Here is a 21,515-nt window from a genome sequence, read left to right as displayed (position 1 = left end):
TTTCCCAAAATTTTACAATATTTTTTAATTCTATTTATTTCATTACAGTAATTATTTTATTGCACAAATATTCTTTAAGTACATGTATTAAACAAAAATTTGAAATAAAATATAATAAACAAATTTCTTGACTACGAATAATAAATATCTGTAATTTCAAAATTTGAAAACTTCTTTAATAATTTAAAAAATATCATAGTTTTGGTATTTTTATTAAGTTGACTCTCTTTAAATTTATAGTTAAATAATATGTAGATGAAAAGACGCGTCAAGTACGTATAGGATATCCTGTAAACTATGCTAGCGCTTTCTGGTACTACCATTTTCTCTCTACACACTCTACTAGTCGAAATACGGCAAACATGCTCGTTCTTTGAAGCGACGATAAGAACATAGAGTGTAAGAGAACGTAACATGCGCCAAGACAGAAATTACGTTGCTGCTTTTAGTGAAACTAAAGATGTTGCCATTCTACGTGAAAATTATCGTTAAGACTATCTCACAAAATGTATATTTATTTTCGATATATGTTTTAAATTGTTCTCCAGCATATTCTATATAATATAATCATCCCTTAATTTATGCGGTATCATTTTTATACGAAGATTATGCGTAAATATAAAGATCATCGCGAATATTAATAAAGTTTTTGAATTGTCTATTTTCTGTAATTTATGACATGTTTACTATCCATCCACTAAAAAATCTCTATAAATAAAAAAACAGATATATTATTATATATTTATCAAATGTACAACATAATTAATATTCATTAAATCTTCGAATATAAAATATTAAAATTAAATATTCAGAGACTAATTAAATTTTGTTACTCTACGTTTACTCCATCATGTTAATAAAACTTCTTTTAAAGGAAAAGTAAACACGAGTGAACGCATATTTATCCTTCTGCTGAGCTCTTCGTGCTTCACAAACGCGTTAAAATTGAATAACTGCTGGCCCGAAACAAGTAGATTGCTCTGAAGGGATATGCTATCTCATTCTATTATGAAATGATATTCACTAAAAATATCATTTTTTTTACTTACAACAAGTTATTTTATTCTGCAGATGTCTCCTAAAAAATTATTTTTCATAAATTATTTTTAATAATTAAAAAATATTAATAAAGAACGAGAGTCATTAACCATATACGTAATAAATATTAAAAAACCAATTTTTTCGGTACAATACGGTAAGATACGAATTGTTAGAATACAGACGAAAATCACGTCGGAAATATTTATACGACAAACGTGCCAGTAACATCGAATATTTATAGTGTAATCCCAAAACCTGAATTTATTAGTTTAACAATCATCTATCATACGATCGCACATGCTGTATTTTTGGAAGTATATTTCCGCGGTAAAAGTAGCAAGCAAAAATCCATTCGCGAAATAACAGTTTTATTTCGTGTTACGCGAGCTGGATGAAGCACGACGACGGAATGTGAAAGCAAATACGAAATAGCAAATGTTAGAAGCACTTTCGCGTCATGTTACTATCAAAAATCTCTGGAAAAAGAACTCTGGAAAAGAACTCCGGAGAAGAAAAACAAAATAGAAAAAAAGTAGATACTTTGGGAAAATTGTACTTTTTATATTATCGTTTTCATCACGATATCGGACATAGGATTAGATGCATAAGGACTACCTACATGGCAATTGCGTCACGCAATAAGAGGTCAAGACCTATTACACGGTTTATCCCTACTTGCAGGCATTAAATCATAATAGGTATTGCGCCGCATGCATGTGGACATTGTTCGCTTTGAAGTGCCTCTTGCATACGTTCCTGACATATGGATCAACTAGAACTATCTCACGCACTACCATATTGCCATGGTCAATGCGTATGGATCTATAATCAGAATATTGTTGTCGATCTGCACACAGAAATGGTCGCGATATCTAAACCGCATCTCTAAAGCATAATACGTTCGATAATTCCTACAAGGAAACATCGTTAAACATTGAAGATATTAAATTATTAATATTATTATTATTATATGTACATTATCTTATACATAAATTAAAGTTTCGTAAGATACAAATCCCTTTAGAAAAAATACATACAGATCAACATGAAAACAAGACAATAATAAACTTTTTTATTTTTAAATAAAAATTTATTACTATCATAAAATACTCTTAAAAGCATTCAATTTTTAATTAGAACATTTTTTATATCTTTAACGCTTTAGATGATATTTATTCAGAAAGAAAGAAATCAATTTTTTTTATCTCCTTAACGTGTAATTGAGCACTCATAAAATTGAGTATTCATAAAAAATACGTGTCTCTTATTTTTATCTGTATTTTAACATACCCAAAGCTTATTAAAATAAGAAGAGAGAGAACACTTGATTATGTTTTCTTATAAGTTCACAATATACAGATCCCGTTTTCAAATATAGCCAAACTAACGAAGTAATTATAATACATACTCTAAAAGCGAATCAATGTATTATCACTGAATTTAGTGCTATATTTATAACTGATGTAATCATCAGCGAATATACTGTTTTTCAGTAATAATATACTAATTCACTTTTAGAGATGATTTTATAATTTTCTGCAGATTCAATCTGTAGAAACCATAACTTCTAAAAATAAATCAATATATTATCACTGAAAAATAGTAAATATTCGCGCTGATATTACAATTATAAGTGAAGTCAGTGATAATACACTAATTCACTTTTACAGAATACAATAGCGCGAATTTTAGTTGGGAAGTATTCCAATTTCATAAGGACAAGAAATTTCTCAATGTCGCGGATAGAATGCAATAACGTAGCACCGGACTAATTGATTGATTTTAATTTTGAACAACACTGATAAAGCGAGGTTGCGCGTGAAAGCAACGCGAAGAGGTATCTCTTCCGCTAAAGCGGGTCTTAGTAGCTGCAGAAATAAAAGCAGGTAGCAAGCTTATCTCGGGACATTTTCCTCCATTTTGTTCTCTCTCGTTCGTCAGAAAAATAGGAACGCCGTTAGTGAATACGAAATTCAACTTGAAAGAATCAATGTGACAACTATGCGTGCTAGTAGGATCTACCCCAGGTAGCTTTCAAAGAACGTGGAGCAATGTGTGGGAGGCAGACAGCTGGTATGGAAACGATTGAAAGAAAATCGATAAGTCGGTCGTTCGTAGAAAATATCCGCTTGAATACTCGTATAACTATCGAAATCTACCCTCTAAAATCTCCTCGAGCGAAAATTACGATCCCGTGTGTCTTTAAATAAATTTGACCTAGTAACAAAAATTGAGGACTTTTATAGAATATTTAATACAATGGTAAACGTCGCGAGCCAATATCGGTGTCACACTGAGAACCAGTGAATACGAATGTACTGAGATAAATCAATGCCTGGAACTCCCAGCCGGCGCAAACATAAATTGCTGAGCTTATTTGGCAAATTGTAAGAGCCACGCGCTACACCGACCCACAGGTAACCGGTAGCGATATTCTGGACCCGGCAGCAGTTAAACTCATTATGTGGGCGAGATGTATTATGTCTGCACGATATTCTAGATTTACGAGCTAAGCACTGAATGAAATATGCAAACGTATGCGTCGGAGATTACACTGAGCTATTGCAAGTTTAGGAGATCGGGCAATTTATAAGTAGTTATCATAGTTTATGTTAGATCATAAATTAAAATTTATCGGAAAGTAAATGTTAACGTGTTGCATACTGTATACATATATGTATACAAATGCATACATAAAAAAATATATTAAAATCTCAATTAGATAATTTGCTAAGTGAATGTAAATATCTCATAAAATATAGGTTTTAAGAACAATAAAAATAAGACTTACGACACGACTGTGATGCATCGCATATGTATACTGATGCATAAATTTACACTGATTAGAAAGGACTAAAACGCTGCTGTTTCGAGCCGAGAGAATACCGACAACTTCGCCCGGCAATTCCAAGACGATGTAAGTTAACGCTACTTAAAGCAGCTCTATCAGCATATAGGGGGATGAGCACGGCAATCTATGCACGTGAAATGTGCGGATGGTAGCGTGTTCCATATGTTACGTGCTCGTAATTAAAGCCTGGCAGGCAACGGCAACACTCTACAGTATAGACATCCCCGATAACTAGCCTACTATGAAAAATATTCGTGACTATTCACGAAAGCATGATTAAACCTTCGGTACTGGTACCTATTATCGACTATTTGCGACAATCCATTTTCTTCTCTCTCGTAAAAAGTTATGTGCATGATATAATAAAACATATACAAGATATATAGATATGCAGAAACAAAATCTGTTTCTAAGTGATTCTTAATGATTTATCACTCTTCCCACAATTTTTAATTATGTGCTTTATGTTATTTAAAATACAAACAGTTTAAAAAGATATAGATAAATAATATGTATCTACATGCATAATTAAATAAGATTAACCGTAAAACAATCAAATTTTAGGCTAGAAGGCGATCAGAATCGAATGCCAAAATCATACCTTTTGCAGCATGTTACAAAAAGACTTATAACAAATTAATTTATTATTGGTGAAAAGTTAAACATGTAATAATAAGCATCAAAAATCTCAAGCTACAATTTCCAATAATTTGCGTACAATCTTAAATAGAAAATTTAATAAAAAATAAGTTAAGGTACGCATTCGATAATTCTCTCCTACGCTGCAGAAATAAAGATGAATCTCGCGTGTAAGGCCATTTTAAGTCTGGAAAATAAACACGCTACCACGGTAATCTATAGTCAAAATAAAAAATTTACTTTGCAAGTCACAAGCAGAACCGATCGCTAATGAATAATTAGCGTGATAAGAGCCTTAGTCTAGTTTTAAAAGCTCAACTATGATCGATTGATTTATTTGCATGAAAGTGCAAAGCATTATTTCCTTCTCTACTAATAATACTTAAATTTTTTACTCAAATTATTTTGTTCTTCTTCGAATTAAAATTCTTAATAAATTAAATAGTATTTAAATAACAATAAAAAATAGAGATGCACCGGATATCCGGAAAGTATCCGATATTATCTGGTACTTTTTTACTATCCGACCGGATAGCCGAATATCACTATTATTCGGGGAGGTATCCGGTTGAAATTCGATATCATTAAATTGTTGATTTTTTTCTTATATAAATATTTTAGAAATAAGCATACATATTCATGATGCTATATAATATCTTATACTTCGTCGCAAAATTACAATCTTTTTCCCTATAGGCTTTTTTTTTTAGAAAACATTTTCTCGGAATCCGGTCGGATATCCGGAAAAGTGGATATTTGACTTGAAGAAATTGCCTTCTCGGATATCCAATCGAATACCGGATATCCGATATCCGGTGTCGGATAATTTTACGATCCAGTGCATCCCTAAGAATAATATTAACCTTTTAGAACAAGGTTGGAATCAAATGTGACCTACAGCTTCATCAGTAAAAAAATTTGCTGTCTTACTATAATTATTTAAAGTCAGTTAATAAATTTTATGTATTTTAAAATTTTTTGTACTATTTTACTTTCTTTATTCATTTTATGCATTAGTGAAAAAAAATCGGATTTAAATCCGATTTCATCTTTTTAGATATGTTCTGAAAATCCACCTTACCATTACAAGATTAAAAACTAACAATAAATTTTTAATAAATTAAAAAATAATATTTTACAATTTCTTTTTAAATCTCATTCCAAACATATTTAAATATAACATATTTAAATATTTAAAAAAAGTAATTCAATATATATAAAAAAAATATGCGGAAAAATATCCTTAGATTTTTCCTTAAAAATTATCCTTAAATCTTTATAAAAGACAAATGTGAAAAATAAATTGTTTAGTTGTAATAGAATCGTAATAGAAACGTGACGGACAAACATTGCATTGCTAATATAGAAGGAACAATATCCACGAAGAAAAAGAACATTTCATTTAAAATAATTAGCGGCATCTCAAATAATATTTTTTCTCGACTTCAATTATATCTATTCAATTATATTTATTCAGGCAGAATTAAAAAAAATTTGTAGTAGCGTGAAGAAGAGAATTTTTAAATTAATTAATTTTAATTGTTCAGAAACGTGTAAAAATTGTTAAATAATTACATTAATTAATTTTGACCGTTCAGAAACATATGAGAATTATTAACGTAATTTTAATAATTTTGTTATAAAGTTAAATCTTGTCATATATTTCATGACAAAATATTTACATAATATCATTATGAACGTGTTGGCAGTAAAATTTTGCGTATATCAAAAAAGATTAATGTACAATTAAATAAATTCACAAATTATGAAAAGTTTGCAGTTAAAATCGTATTAATATTTCTGTAAATTGTACTAGCATTTGATTCGATGCTAAATCAATGTATGACAATTAATTTCAAAACGATTTGCAGACCAAATTCATACATCGATCGGCAGATATTGCAATTTATTTCAGTCTTCGGACGAGCAATCAAAGCCGATAATTAAACTTCTAAACTTCGCCCGATTGCGGAAAGTGCCACACAGACAGGATTGCTTCTCCAATATCAATTATGATGGCAGAGAAACTCATTAAATTTATTAGATCACAATGCACTTATCAAATGCGCTTCCCGTGAAAATATTTTTTAAAAATCTTCGTCTAAAATTGAATTAATGACGAATTAAAGTCAGTATCCTTTTAAAAATTAAAAATATTGCTTTCATACTCTTACAACTCTCATAACTTACGCACACTAATAGTACAAAATAGTGTAAAATATCAGATAAAGGAAATATTTAAAAAATAATATTAAATATATATGTGTACATTCATACAGTTATTTCCAAAACCCGTTCTCTAAAATCTTTTTAAATGAAAGTTATAATCCCATTTACCCGTTTTAATAAACTAACATGTGCGCGCGTATCTACTAAAATACAAAATACTATAAATACAAGCCGCATTGTATTCTTCCATACAATAAAAGTTTTATTAATAATAAACTAAAAAATTGATTTTAAATTTGTTTCTACGAAAGAAGCTTATTTAAATCGACAGTTTTGTTGCAATAATTCATATTTTAATATAGTATAAAACACCATTCTACAGTGACATAAAAAGTTACGTAGAAAGATAAGAACATTGAATATATTTAAAGATACATATCTTTACGAATAAAAAAAATGATAAATCAACATTTCTCAAATTTATCTAGTCTACAATAATATTTTAGAGATAATATTTTAAAATATATTAATGCAGCTTGAAAAAATATTCTGTGTTTAATGTAGTATAAAATGACATTATAAAATGAGATTGCCGCTATATATCATCGTTAAATACATATAGACTTTACGTGTCGTTACAATTGTTAGGCGATCCTAAAAAATATACAATCATGAAATACTTACCTTTGCCATGCAGCTGCTGTCGATTCGTGTCGGCGCGCAAGTTCTCGGCCGTGTGAACCAGCTCGTCCAATTGCGGTTTCTTTTGTTCCAACTCCCGTAAGACGTTCTGAAATATAAATCAAAATAGCATGAGCGTTATTACGAAGTTCTAGTTCGGTTAATAATCGCCGTGATAAGATACAGCAACTAATGCGAAACCGTGGCACTTGCATCAGGCAAGTGCTCGCTGCATGCAACGGTGACGCAGCGCATAGCCCATAATCGATGGCAGCGTCGAAACTGTTGCAAATTACAATCTAATGCCTGAAAGTCCAGATCGCTCGGACACACGCACGTTCTTCACCTAAAAGTTTAACGTACGTGTTGGTGAAAGCACGCGCGAGCTTTTAAGAGACACCAGGCGTTTAAACACCCTTCACTCAGTCTTCGTACTTGCTGCAAATCGAGTCAATTTCCTACGTTTCGATACGTTGATTACCGACATAAAGTGTAATCAATTTATCGTACATTGCACCATGCATGCACCAACGTACAGTGTAATTTCGACGTGATAAACGTAGCACAAAAATTTTAGAAACGTTTGCACACAAAAAATAATTTTGCTGAAATATCTAAAAATTAATTTAATTACAGATATATATAAAAATAATTTTGCTAGATCATTAAAATAATTATGTAGAAATCGTAAATATAATGAGCAATACTGTAAAAAAATTTTAATATTCTAACAATCAGTTTAAGCATTCCATATAATTATTTTGATAGTCCAACAAAATTGTTTTCAGAGAGATCTGTACTTAAATTTTTAGATTTAGCAAAATTATCCTTTCGCATATTTGTAAAACTAGTAATTAATGAAAATTTAAAGCTTTAATACAACAGCAAATTAGATTTGTAAATTCTTATACTTAAAAGAAAATTTTTTCTTACATTTTATATTCATATAGATTGCTAAAATATAAAAAAATTTTATAAAAAAAAGTATTCACTTCTTTATATTGTATAATACCGGAAATCGAAAGCGCAAACTCTTAAAGCGAGGTAATATCTTCACCTAATATATTCCACGAAACTTTCAGGTCGATCACCTGTTTTTGCCATGCTGCTGTAGCTACCTTTTACCGCACGAACCTATCGATCGCTTGTAGGCTTTCGACGACCGAACTCTATTCTCCGAGCGGTTCGTTGTAGCAACCACTACACGACCTTTCAGAATAGATATATAGTATAGATCATTATCAATCTCCAATGTGGGCCAATTAACATGTAATCTCATCTTAAAATTAGACGCTAGTCTTGGAGAGATATTTCGAAATATATTATAATAAAATTTTCTACGAAATTATACGTACTAATTTTATAATAGAATATAAAACGCGTAAAATTCAAATTCTATATATTTCAAATAGAAAAAATTATTAATATTTTTCAAAATTAAAATGTGTGAGCAAACTATACTTATCGAAAATTTCGTTGAATAATTCTCTATTTTAATGCAGAAATACAGACCTTTAATCTGGCTTTAGAATTTTGCTTTAGAATACTAATAAAACACGATAATGTCGAGATGAGAAAATGTTTATGGACGCTGTCGGTTTCGCAAGAGGATTACGATAACAATAACTATGTTAAGTCTCACTAATCCACGTTATTCTGACTAAAAGGATACTGAATGACTGTCTTCCCACACAAGTGTTTCACGTTCTAATCCAGTTCTCGCGCTTGATTGCTAATAGAATTAATTTTCGCGATATTCACCAAGCATGAAACGTTCATTAGGTAAATCCAGTCTTCGTTACATTTCTTTTCCAATATCGCCAGGAAAAAAATTAAATCTCGACGAACAAAAAGTTTCGAAGAATATCAATACCAACTTCTACTTATATAAATCCAATAATCAATTCTTTTTCTTTTTCTGTTCAATTCTTTCATTTATTAAAATTAGGAAATATATCTTTAATCGACAATTAATATATCAAATACATAGAATTCTTGAAGATTTTATCTTATTCTTGGTAGATTCATTCAATTTCGCTAAAGCCTAGGGATTTTCTCTGTTCGTACGCGTATATAATATATAATATAACCGCATTGTGTGAATGCACAAATTAGTTAGTTCCCGGAAAACTGCCAGATTAACTTGTTAATCTAACTAATTCACTTTGTCTGCTAACATTATAATCGCACGCTTAACTTTGGTATTAAATACAAATCTTCTTCATCCAATGTACGAGTAAATATCATCTTTTAACAGATGAAAACATTACTAATTGTCATTTTTCATTTATTAGTTTATTTTTAGAGATAATCGATTATTTTTTTTATTTTGACGAATGCAATTGACGAAAATAAAATGTTGAAACAGTCATCATGCGATGACGTCATCTACATTCAAATACTGAATTAATATTCCATGACGGCAGAGAATCATTAATCCACTTAGCGGTACTTTTACTTCCGCTTCCTATGTAAAGTGGAGGTATTTACATCCCTCTGACATAATCGATCGCGTGTTACTTCCGTGTCACCAGCCGCTTGGAAAGCTGAATACATACTCGCTTTCCAAAAAGTTCCAGTTACGTTCCAGTTAATACAAGGTGGGACACATGCAATTTTCTTATGTCTTCATAAAGTATCGGAAATTTTCAAAGTTTAGAATTATAAGGTTTGTTTGAAATTTGTTATGACAATGTTACGTACAAGTACGACAATAAATCATATAAATTTTTAAACAACAGCTCGTATTTTATACAGTAACTTGCAAATGAAACTTTCTATTTAGCTTCCGCTATCATTTCCATATCTTCTCTTAATCATTTTTATCATTTTCTTCACATTTATATACTATTTCTATAGCCGCAGAATGAAAGAGAATGTCAGTCAGATCGAAGAGTGACCGTGCGACATAGATAGGACACGTTAACCAAGCACTCCACTCCAATCCATTCAAATAGCAAGAGCCAATGGCCTGACACATTTCCATTCCCCAGTAGTAACCAATGGAAATCCCGTAGGATTGAATTCGATGAAACAGAAGCCGCGAGAATTTCATTGGATATCTGGTATCCTATAGCCATTGTGAACGTTATCGTTTTTGTTGGAAAAAATAAAACTAAAAGTAGCGCCGTCAAGATTTTCGCGCTTTCTTCGAACGCAAAAAATCATTCGTAAGTCCGCGTCAATTTCAAAACGTTGCAAAAAGTAAAATACATCGATTAAATTAGCAAGCTAACGTGACTTGTATTATAACGTATCATGATATAACGGTATACATCTCACAGTATATGATACACTGAATAATGTACCAAGCTGTGTTATTGCTTCTTAATAGCATAAGCTGTTGATCTTCATCTGCATATATTAATGTACAATTTCGTGGTAATTCTGATAGAAGACCGACATGAAAGCTGCATGTGGTAGACAAGCATTATTGTTTCTGCTGCGAATAAATTATAATTTATGCTGTATTTGTTTTATCATAAGAGCAAAACATCATCACAAGAGAAACAGACCGTTGATGGATGTATGATATACAATATGTACTACCTATATATATTACATAAAGACTTGAATAAATAGAGTTAATTCAAGAATAAAACATATAGATAATAAATTTTATTTTACGACATATTATTATTTAATTATCTGATTTGATTCCAATGATTAATTCCTTATAAATTGATAGTTTCTTAGAAACAAAGGCTTGAATTTATTTTAACATATAAGAAATAATTTTTGAAATATTAGGAAAAAACCTATTATATTATAATAGCTGAACAAAGTCTGCTAAAATAATTATATTTGACGTTTCGCCAAATCCGCAATGAATTTACTGCTATATTAACTAGCACTGAATTAAGCGACGTTACAAGATAACTCTGCTAATTTCCCCTTAACGACACTTTCCTTCATCTCCCATCGGGCATGTTAAACTTCATATACCGGCAATTAAGTTTTAATCTTTGCGGAATGACTCCGATATAACCTGCCAGAAAGTCTGTGAATAACATGAGAGATGCGGATTCAACAACTTGACGAATGCAACTCACAAAATAAAGCGCGTATAAATAAGTCTTCCATAACATTATAAAGCTTGAAATACAAACTTAATTTGACATAAATATTTTAAACAATCATTAAATGCGAACTACATGTTTGTTAAAACACAATAAAATTTTAATAAAGCATAATTCGAGTATAGCAAGAAATAAATTCAAGATTTTGTTTCAAAGAATTGATTTACAAAAAATTATTAGATTAAAATGAGATAAATAATAACATGAATTCTATAAAATAAAATTTATTTAATTATTATCTAAATATTTTATTTTTAGATAATCTTAACTGTTACTAGTTGGTTAAATCTTCAATGTAAGATGTAATATACATACATCCAGTTTATCTTTTATGGTATCGTCTTGGAATTTATCAGTGCACAATAAAATAATATAATAAAAATGAATATAGTAAAAAAAATAAAATTCTAAAAAATTATAATTTCAAGTTAGATTTTCAAGATGAAATTAAATGAGAGAAATAATTCTATTTTCGAAGTAAAATTGCGAAAAATATTTAATACCTGGCTAAGGTAATATTTTTCGTAATAAATTATATACAAATTTTTAAGACGCTTATTAGCGTCATTATTAAAATTGATGATCAATCTAATTTAAAGATACTAATATTTTAATTTCAGTTTGCGCGTGGAAAATATAAAATAATATGCGCTAAAATTCTAGTATTTTATGGAATTGGTAAATCTAAGTAAAAGAAACGTTCATTTATGTAAAATTTATTTTACTTTTCTGGTAAATGAGCGATTATTTTATAGCTATACTGTAAGATACTTTTACGTAAAGTAAATTTTGAAAGTTGTTCGTGCATAGTTTTAATTTACTTCATTGTAAAGTAAACCAGGATTTAAAATTGTAATGTATTTTTTTACCGTACACCTCCGATATTTACTTTCAAGCAAATAAAGTTTATTATAAGTTTGATAAAAATAGTCAAATATTTTTATTAGTCTTGCAAGATAAAAATTAGTAAACATTTTTCTCCGTGCAATTGCGTTTCGAATCCAAATAGAATCAGCGTGCAGTTTATAAAAACTGAGAAAAAAAATGTATTCAAAAATTTATATATTATTAATAGATATATAAAAATTTTATACATTAGTATTATTAAGCACTGAGATTCAGTTTGACCGAAAAAAAAAGTATTTCTTTTAATTGATTCTAAAAAATATAAGAAATGTAAAATTAAATAAAAAATAACAACATATAAAAAAGAAAGAAAATGACATGTAAATTAAATACCGACATGTTAATGCATTATATCGATGACATATTACACTCATTGTTTAATAATAATATTAAGCGTTTTATGTATGCGTTATAAACGGCAGAAATAAAATACCAATTTATTTTATAACATATCAGCAAATTTCTTTTTCGTTGCTTTACAGCATTACCATTTTCTTTGTTGTATTCGTTACATGGAATATTTTATTTCTACTTTCGCGATACAAATAATAAAATATTCTGAAAATCAACAGCTATTCAAGCTTAGAAGACTAATGAAATGCCTTGTTTAAATATATATCTCACGTACAGGTAAAAGGCGTATATTCCACGAGGGGGAACTTCGTTCACGATCAAACCACGTAAACGGCTCGAAGAAAATTGGACATGAACAAAACTTTTGACGTCCCATTTAGCGCAATCTATCGAAACGTTTCCGCGGAGAAGCAATTTACTGAGAAATAAGTAAAACATTCAACGTAAACTTGACGTTCTCCAATGTCCCAATAACGTCTATCAAATCATTCAATGCTAGACATTTTGAAAAAATTATATTTGTTATTCGTATTATAAAAAAATTATGCGACTATCGACAGCGATAAGTCAGCAATAAAATTTACATAAAATAAATATAACGTGAATATTTTGTACGCTCAAGAGAAGTCACAAATAAACTTTACAAGACGCTTTAATGGAAAACTATCTAGTCTCTCTTTCTTTGTACAATAGTCATGCTTAACACAAACTCTTGCATAATTGTGCATAATACCTTTATATTTATCAAATGATTAAAAAATGTTTAAAGAAATGTTTGAAAAAAAAACTTGATAAATAATAAAAAAGAACCGTAATATAACTTATGATAAATGCATCTCAATTTTCGACTTGAAGATATATGGCTAGTTAGAGTCATCGGTAGTTGGTAGAATAACTTTTCCAACTATGAAATATTCCCTCATAAGCGACACGATGCATCTTCCTCGGTAATGTCGTTCATTATCCAGAGTGCAACGTAGCAACCATAGTAAGATGCGGAATTTATTCGATCAATTTATACATATTATTTGATGCAACGTAAGGACATAAAAAATACGGTTAACATTATTCAAATTTCTACATTTTCTTTTTACTGAGAATTAAATCTATATCTCTCTAGCAGCACAATATAATCGTGATATGAATCCTCAATCATATTTTTCTATTATTGTTTTCCACATGACAGAGAAATTAACAAAGACATGAAAAAACAAACCTGTATGCTCCGAGAAATTGAAAAATCGCGAAAAACTGCAAAAAACACGAGTAAACGCAAAAAAGCTGGGTAGTGTTATATAATACGCGAACAAGGGCAAGATATCGAACGGTGCCATGGCAGAAACCGTTACTTTTCTGAAGAAAATAAAAGTACGCTAACAGAAAAAGAAGATAGAAAAGCCGGGAAAAGAGAAATGATTGCACAACAGAGGATATCTTGCTGAGCTGACTTACGAGCGACCAACGAAAAATTTCACTGCACCTTCATTTCCTTCCTTGTTTATCCGTAACGTTACCTCGTCGTCGGTGGTTTTAGTAAAATATTTCTGCGAAGATCGTAAATTGTTCTCTCGCTCAAAGCGCGCGCAAGCGTCTTGTCTTTGTGTGGTGATAAGAAAAATTCGAGCGTACCTCAAACGATACCATTACGGTGTCGTCATGAACAAAGCAAAAGAATATAAAAATATTGGACACGAATGCGCCGAATATTTCTTGAAAGTATCGGCAAAAACAATGTATCTTTTTCCCTCAGCTATTATTCGACCGATAACGATATCTTTTGCGCAACGTTTCTTTACTAAGGGTGACAATCGAAATATAAGCTGCGGTCAATTTAGACACTCGCTTTAAACGCTTTAAGCGCTTGTAATCATGATTCTGTCTTTATCGTTCATTAGACGTAAGAATAGAACTACTGAAAAGCGTTGAAAGTGTTCAAATCGATCGCATCTATAGTTACCAACCGAAACTGACAATATACTATTATGTACATACTTATTAGTATGTGAAATTATAACTATTAATTATATAGTTATAATTTCACATACAAAAAATGTATACATAAAAACTACGAATCACAAATAATAATAATTATAGTAAATAATCTAAATTATAACACACTATATACATAAAAATAAACATTTAATATTTAAGCAATAAATAATAAATTAGGAAGGTAAAGATAAGTTTGTTATTGTTTGCTGTCAGTTTTATAATTAAAATGTCAGTATGATTCGTATCTCAAAATATCAAAGCATTATGCTACACACATTTACTTTTTCCTGCAGACCCTATCATGATATGATATAAATATCATAAATATCTATTAGGTGTTGGAATTAATTCGTAGCGTTTTTTAATGAAAGAATGTTATTTATTTCACATGAGCATTAAAAAATACATTAATGAAAGTACTTCCCATCACTTGTAAAACGCTACGAATTAATTCCAACACCTAATATTTGATATAAATATCAAAAAATGAGTATTTAAAACGAATGAAAATTCCACGTCGAATACGGTCAAAATGTGATCAATTTCAAGTATTGAAAATATGTTCTCCACAAATGTTACTCGAGTAGAGCTCGCTAATCTCAAAGAGCTATCCGCTTTGCTCCTTTTTATTCACTTACGTTAAAACGAAGCTGCAGGGTGCCAGTATACATAGAGGATGCAGCCGACGTACTAGGCTGAGACTCCTTTCGATCCATCGCACAGGTTCTCTCACACTTTGCGTCGCGTACGAAGCTTTTGATAGCTTCCTTTTTTTGTCTTTTATCGGACACAATCACTTTATGCTCGTGTGTCTAGCTGGATCGAACAAAGCACATCAGCGACAGTTCTGCTGATGCCTCTTCCAAGAAACTCACTCGTACTTTAGCCGTTGTTGTCGTTAAATCGAAGCAGTTTTATAAGCAGCTCACGTATAAGTCCACATTAATAAAACTCTTATTATTTACATAACATACAATTTTTCGATTCTTCTGGCCTCTGTCGACCGAATAATCGAACGTTTATTTTCGTAATTTTACTGAACACAGTAATTGTCAAGTTAAACGGCGCAACAATAACGATTAAATATAAACGCTTTTAAAATTGTAAAATTCCCATCGCAACCCGTCGACATTAAAAATATTGCTTTTATCTGCCAGATTTTATAACAAACGCGTTTTTAAGAGCGAACCTAGATAATGTGGCGTAGATATTTTTTTTAGTAACAGAACACGTTATTTCATCTACATCAAATCCGCATCAATATTTTTGTGGCTAAGGTATACAGATATTTCCTAATTTCCATTTTCCATAAAATAAATTTCTCACGTTATCTATCAATACTGTTGCCGTAATCATCTACGTATCGTGCAGCGTAAAAGAACAAAATAAAAACTAAATATACGGTCATCATCTTGCAAGCAACTCCTATAAGGTTTATCGATCGATACGAAGCATCAGTTTTTAATAACGTTAAAAGCACCGATGCAATGTTTAGAAATTAAATCTGCTAAAAGAAGCTTTTCTCTTATAAAATGTCACATGCGTAAAATATATGAATCCAATTTTAACGTACCTCATATACAATTACTTAATGCCAATTATTATTATTATTATTATTATTCTTATTATTATATATTCATTGACATTTTCTTACATAATAAATAAAACTGCATGGAAGTTCAAAATAATAATGATATTTTTCGAAGCGAAAAATACGTTTCTTCTGGCTAAACAGAAAGATATATAGAGACAAAATGCCAAACCATCGCCTGTCAGACCGTCTGGTCGTATCGGTCTACATGGCCTAAATCGTTGATGTGACATATAATGCGAATTTAGCGGCTACCCACAATGTCAAAACTCCGAAACATCCGAGACAACGCATAAAAGATTCAATTTCATCACAATGAAAACGTTTTTGCAAATGAATGTGAGATATCTCGACATTGAGCATTGTACAAAAAAAAAAGTAAAACTGACCGATGTTATTTGATAATAAATATACTATTTCTAACGTATATCAGCATAAATGTTTGATTTGTTTAACAACCAAGATATTGTAAATATGTAATTTTCATTAACTCTTTTGAAACAATTATCATTTCGAAATTAGTTGCTAGAACTTTTTCAGTATATTTGACATCGCAATATATTTCTCCTAATATCTAATTAATAGAAAAATTTCATGTTGCACACAAAGAAATATATAATATATAATAATTATAAAATTTAATATTAAATATCAAGTATATTTTCAATGTCAATATCGAATGTAATATTGTATCGAATATTTGAATATAAAAATTTGTGTATTTTTTTAAATAGATTTTATTTCTTAAACTACACTATAAGTAATACCTTTTATGACAATCAACAATCATATTTATAACATTTAAGATTGACTGATATTTTATGTGTAAAATACATATTTTAACACGTTAAAAAATAAAGTAAAATACTTTTATTAAAAAAATAATAATAAATACAACGAAACTTTCTGGATTTGTAGAATTTTCTATACAGAAACCAAGTGTAGCATTCAAAATAATAATAATGTAATAATTCGCTATATTATACTCTATATTTCAATATATTTATCGAAATATACATTTATCAAATCAAACTTTTAGAAGTTTTACTGAAATAGTTTTCGCATTCTGTTCTAATAAAACGCTTTAGTTTAGAATCAATTGCACAGCTCGAGTGGACAACTCCACATCAGTTCCTCGTTTTACAATTCAATATTCGTCCGGTGATGCTGGATTTCGCCGCGACAAGAAGAGAGAAAGAGCCATGAGACAGAGCCAGAGAGAAAGCTGGATATGCTGTATCGATTTTCGTTTCGTTCAGTATTTCACCGGCTGCATCCCTAATTTTCATTGGGACCCTTCCGTCAAAATTGCATTATCGATTCCATGCACGATAACAGGTCTTTAATATCGACAACAAGCGCATTCAATTAAACACAATAGGGCCCTGTGAGTAAAACAGCAAAGGGTCAGATTTTAAATCGTTGCATAAATGATTATTCATGAGATTTACATCCTAAACCGCAAGTTGCATGTGAGAGCAAACGTGATAAATAAAATCCAATGTTGTAAGTAAACGGAAAACGATAATAATAAACACATTTTTCGAAGATTTAAAATCAATTTTTAACCTTGCTAAAAATCCATTCGCTGTCTAATTCTGTTAACAATTAATCAGAGAAAATTAGCATTTAACATCATTTAAATTCGACAAAAAAAGCAACCGTAATGTATAATCCCGACGAAGAGTATCAATGATATCTCACGAGAATCTACAAATACGGAATTTCAGATTTTTCGAATAATCAGCTTCCCATTCGTTAACAGAGCAAATATTTATCATCCTCTGTACACCGGCTAAATAACCATGGTGCAAACACATCGTACGTCGAGAGCTGCATTGACACTGAAAATCGCTTACCACGCCTGAGGGCGAATACAAAAATTACAATCGGCAGCTTAGTGAAAAATGCGTGCACGTATAATCAGTCAATGATCATATCGACAATAATTAATAAACAATCACAACGCCACTGCACGATTTTCAGACGCGTGTACTTCGACGAAAGCGCGTGGTCGAACTGAATTCAGCATCTGACACTGCTTCATGGGTACCCTTGGTAACTAGGGAACGATATATATCTATCCTCTATCCTATGGGATACGCAGCCCATAGGGTGCAAAATTCGTGTGGTGGAGGGTGCCGCTTAGCGAATGCTGCGAGCTGTACGAAATTTGAAGCGCGGATTTGTCCGTTCCGATTATAAAGAATCCATACCAAATCTCTCATCGTTACTCAATGTGTTATAATAAAAGAAATTATCGTTTTGTGTAAAAAATATAATAGAATATTTTCCATTACATAAAACTTTTTATTACAATAACAAAAAAAAACGTTAAAAGAATAGATATTCAAATGTTCTATTATAATAATTTAATTAATTTCATTTCGAAATACCAAGTTTATATCTAAAAATAAAATTGATATGCATACAATATGCATATAAGCTAAATACATCAGCTTGGCACATTGATTGTCTGGGTTCATTCAATTTTTATCGGTAATACAAATGACAATTGCAATGATTTTTAAATAAAATTATAATAAAATTATAATAGATATAGAGATCGTAATTTTGGGATTAAACCTTTAATGCAGAACGTGTGTTCCAATCCGTCGCTGCCATTACACCTAATCCAATGGAACTGGGATCGACAAAGAAGATGCGTATTGCGCACACGCAAAATATTCCACCGTTATAATAACAGAAACGTAAAAAGATTTTTGACCACCTTTGAGATTGAAAATATATTACTATGTAAGGGTTCCAGCATGACAAATTTAATCATAAATCATCACATGTATGATAATTCCCCTATTATTATCAGTATATGCATATTTTACACTGTTAAAATTTAGTCATTATTTTCGACTCTCTCTCTCTCTCTCTCTCTCTCTCTCTCTCTCTCTCTCTCTCTCTCTCTCTCTCTCTCTCTCTCTCTATGTGTGTGTGTTTATGAGTGTATGTGTCAAAATATATATTCTACAAATTTAAACATAATATAAAATAAAATTAATTTTAATTCACTGCGTTTAATTAATGTAACGCTATCTCTAATTAGATTGTAGCATCGTATTATACTTTAACATTATTTTTAACGCTAAAATTACCGATGATGCATATTGACTCCGCTAATTATTCAAATTTTATTTTTGTATTAAATATACAAAACTAAATATTGAAAATATATGAATATAATATGAATATAACTCTAACTCGATATAAATAAATTTTCATCAGCCGAAAATAAGGATAGGAAATAAAATGCCAAATTGGCATTTTCGGCAGTTCCAGTGTTAAAGAAAAAATCGAAAAAATTATTTTGAAGTTATTCTTATAGATATTCTCTTCTAGCACTTTTTTGTACAAAAAATGAAATTTAAATTTAACTTAATTAAATATTCATCCACTGAACATCATGTAACATTAAATAATAAAGTAAAGCATCATTTTCTTGCAGGTCGCAGATAAGTTTGCCTAAAAGTATTGAAAATTTCGTGAGAAAAGGTCGGCAACTCGCACAGGCATGCTTATCAACTAGGAATATATTTCCCTATGTCGCATCGGGTCGTCGAGTTTCATGATTGCATTTTTCGTCGCCTGCGAATGTACCAATGAAAGATGCAAGAGGTGGTATGGATATAAGAAAGTGAAATAGGAAAAATAATAAGTACACGCAAAGATAGCAATAAAATACGGAAAACTTTACATTCAATAGTTGATACAACATGCTATCAGTATTTATCAATAAAATTGTGCTCATGATGAGTGTTGATATGTCTCAAAATTCTAATTATTTTTATGTAGCAAACAAATGTTTACTCGGCAATCATGAAATAATCAAATTGTTTAATTTTATAAGCAATTATTTTACGTTTATTTTGCATATCATATAGGGTAATTCTGGTATATACGCCGCACCTATCAAAAACTTAATTTATTAAATATTATTTACCATGTTTATAGTAAATGAATTAATATCAATAAAAACTTTGTACTGTTTACTACTATGAAAAAAATATTAGAAATCCGAAATATTTATTTTTCATATTAAAAAATAAACTTTTTGAAACCCTTGCATTTTTGCTGTACATCCCAGGGGGTAGAATATATGGCTACTCATAGGGAGAGGGGAATATGTACAGCTCATAAAAAATTTACAAATAATGCATATAAGTACGATGTATAATGACATAATAAAATGTATTTATAAAGTTTTATTAAGGAATAAAAATGGTAAATATGTATATGAAGTAATAAATAATAATTACAATGTTCCTACATATATTATAAGTGTTATGACATGAAGTACATATTTCATGTAATGCGTTTATTGCATTTAGTGTACTGAATTCAATCCGCGCATTTTGTATGTTTTGGATATAAATCCCACTCGCTAAAAATGCCATATATCCCAAACAGATGGAATATACAAGACAATAAATTGAACAAAGAATACGAAAGCAAAGCACTTGTATTTTGTTACACAACATGCTTTACTATTCCACTACATATGTAATACATACTACGTATGTATATACAATGTACAAAATAATCACTAAGTCTTTTACACACGCCCTACATTAATCATTTTATGTAGATTATAATTTATGATGGCGTTATTACTTATTACAATGACAAATTGATTTAACTCACAATAATTTCATTAATATTAACAGAAACTGAAATCATAACACAATACTAATATAACATAAAATCATGTAACAGAGTAGTTGCGAGAAAATTACCCTTATCCTTCTATTTTTTTACTTCTGCGGCGTAAATCCCAACGTATTTGCCGGAGTTATTGTAATATTTAAATTATTATTTTAATTATTTTTATAATAACTTCCTCAAAATAATTTTTACACATTTATACACATTTTATGTTATATAATTAAAATATCATTAGTTTCTAAAAACGTAATAAATTTCTAATAAAATTTTCTGTTAAGATTATTTTAAACAAAATAATTTTTTCTTCATATATATATATATATATATATATATATATATATATATATATATTACATTATATATATTTATATATGTATATTTTATATATATATATATATATACACACACACACACTGTTGACATTTATATTACATAAGTAAAAGTAAAATATCAATTATCAAACCAAATTATTATTTAACATTTTGCTTTTTTGGTAAAAATATATAATCCACAATATGATAGTCCGTGAGTGTAT

At 29.8% G+C, this 21,515-nt stretch overlaps 1 protein-coding gene across 1 annotated transcript in view; it reads right to left on the bottom strand.

Moving 5' to 3' along the window:
- Positions 1 to 21,515, bottom strand: part of LOC105154354 (dystrophin, isoforms A/C/F/G/H) — a 462,027-nt gene that overhangs the window by 316,787 nt on the left and 123,725 nt on the right. The window contains exon 37 of the mRNA XM_087403323.1: positions 7,385 to 7,490. Coding sequence (XP_087259449.1) covers positions 7,385 to 7,490 — 106 coding nt within the window. The remainder of the gene's footprint in view (positions 1 to 7,384; positions 7,491 to 21,515) is intronic.

Source organism: Acromyrmex echinatior, chromosome 2 (genome assembly GCF_024713525.1).
Source record: "Acromyrmex echinatior isolate Ae372 chromosome 2, ASM2471352v2, whole genome shotgun sequence".
NCBI lineage: Eukaryota > Metazoa > Arthropoda > Insecta > Hymenoptera > Formicidae > Acromyrmex > Acromyrmex echinatior.
The sequence above is the reverse complement of the archived record's forward strand: the minus strand, read 5'-3'. Positions and strand labels throughout refer to the sequence as shown.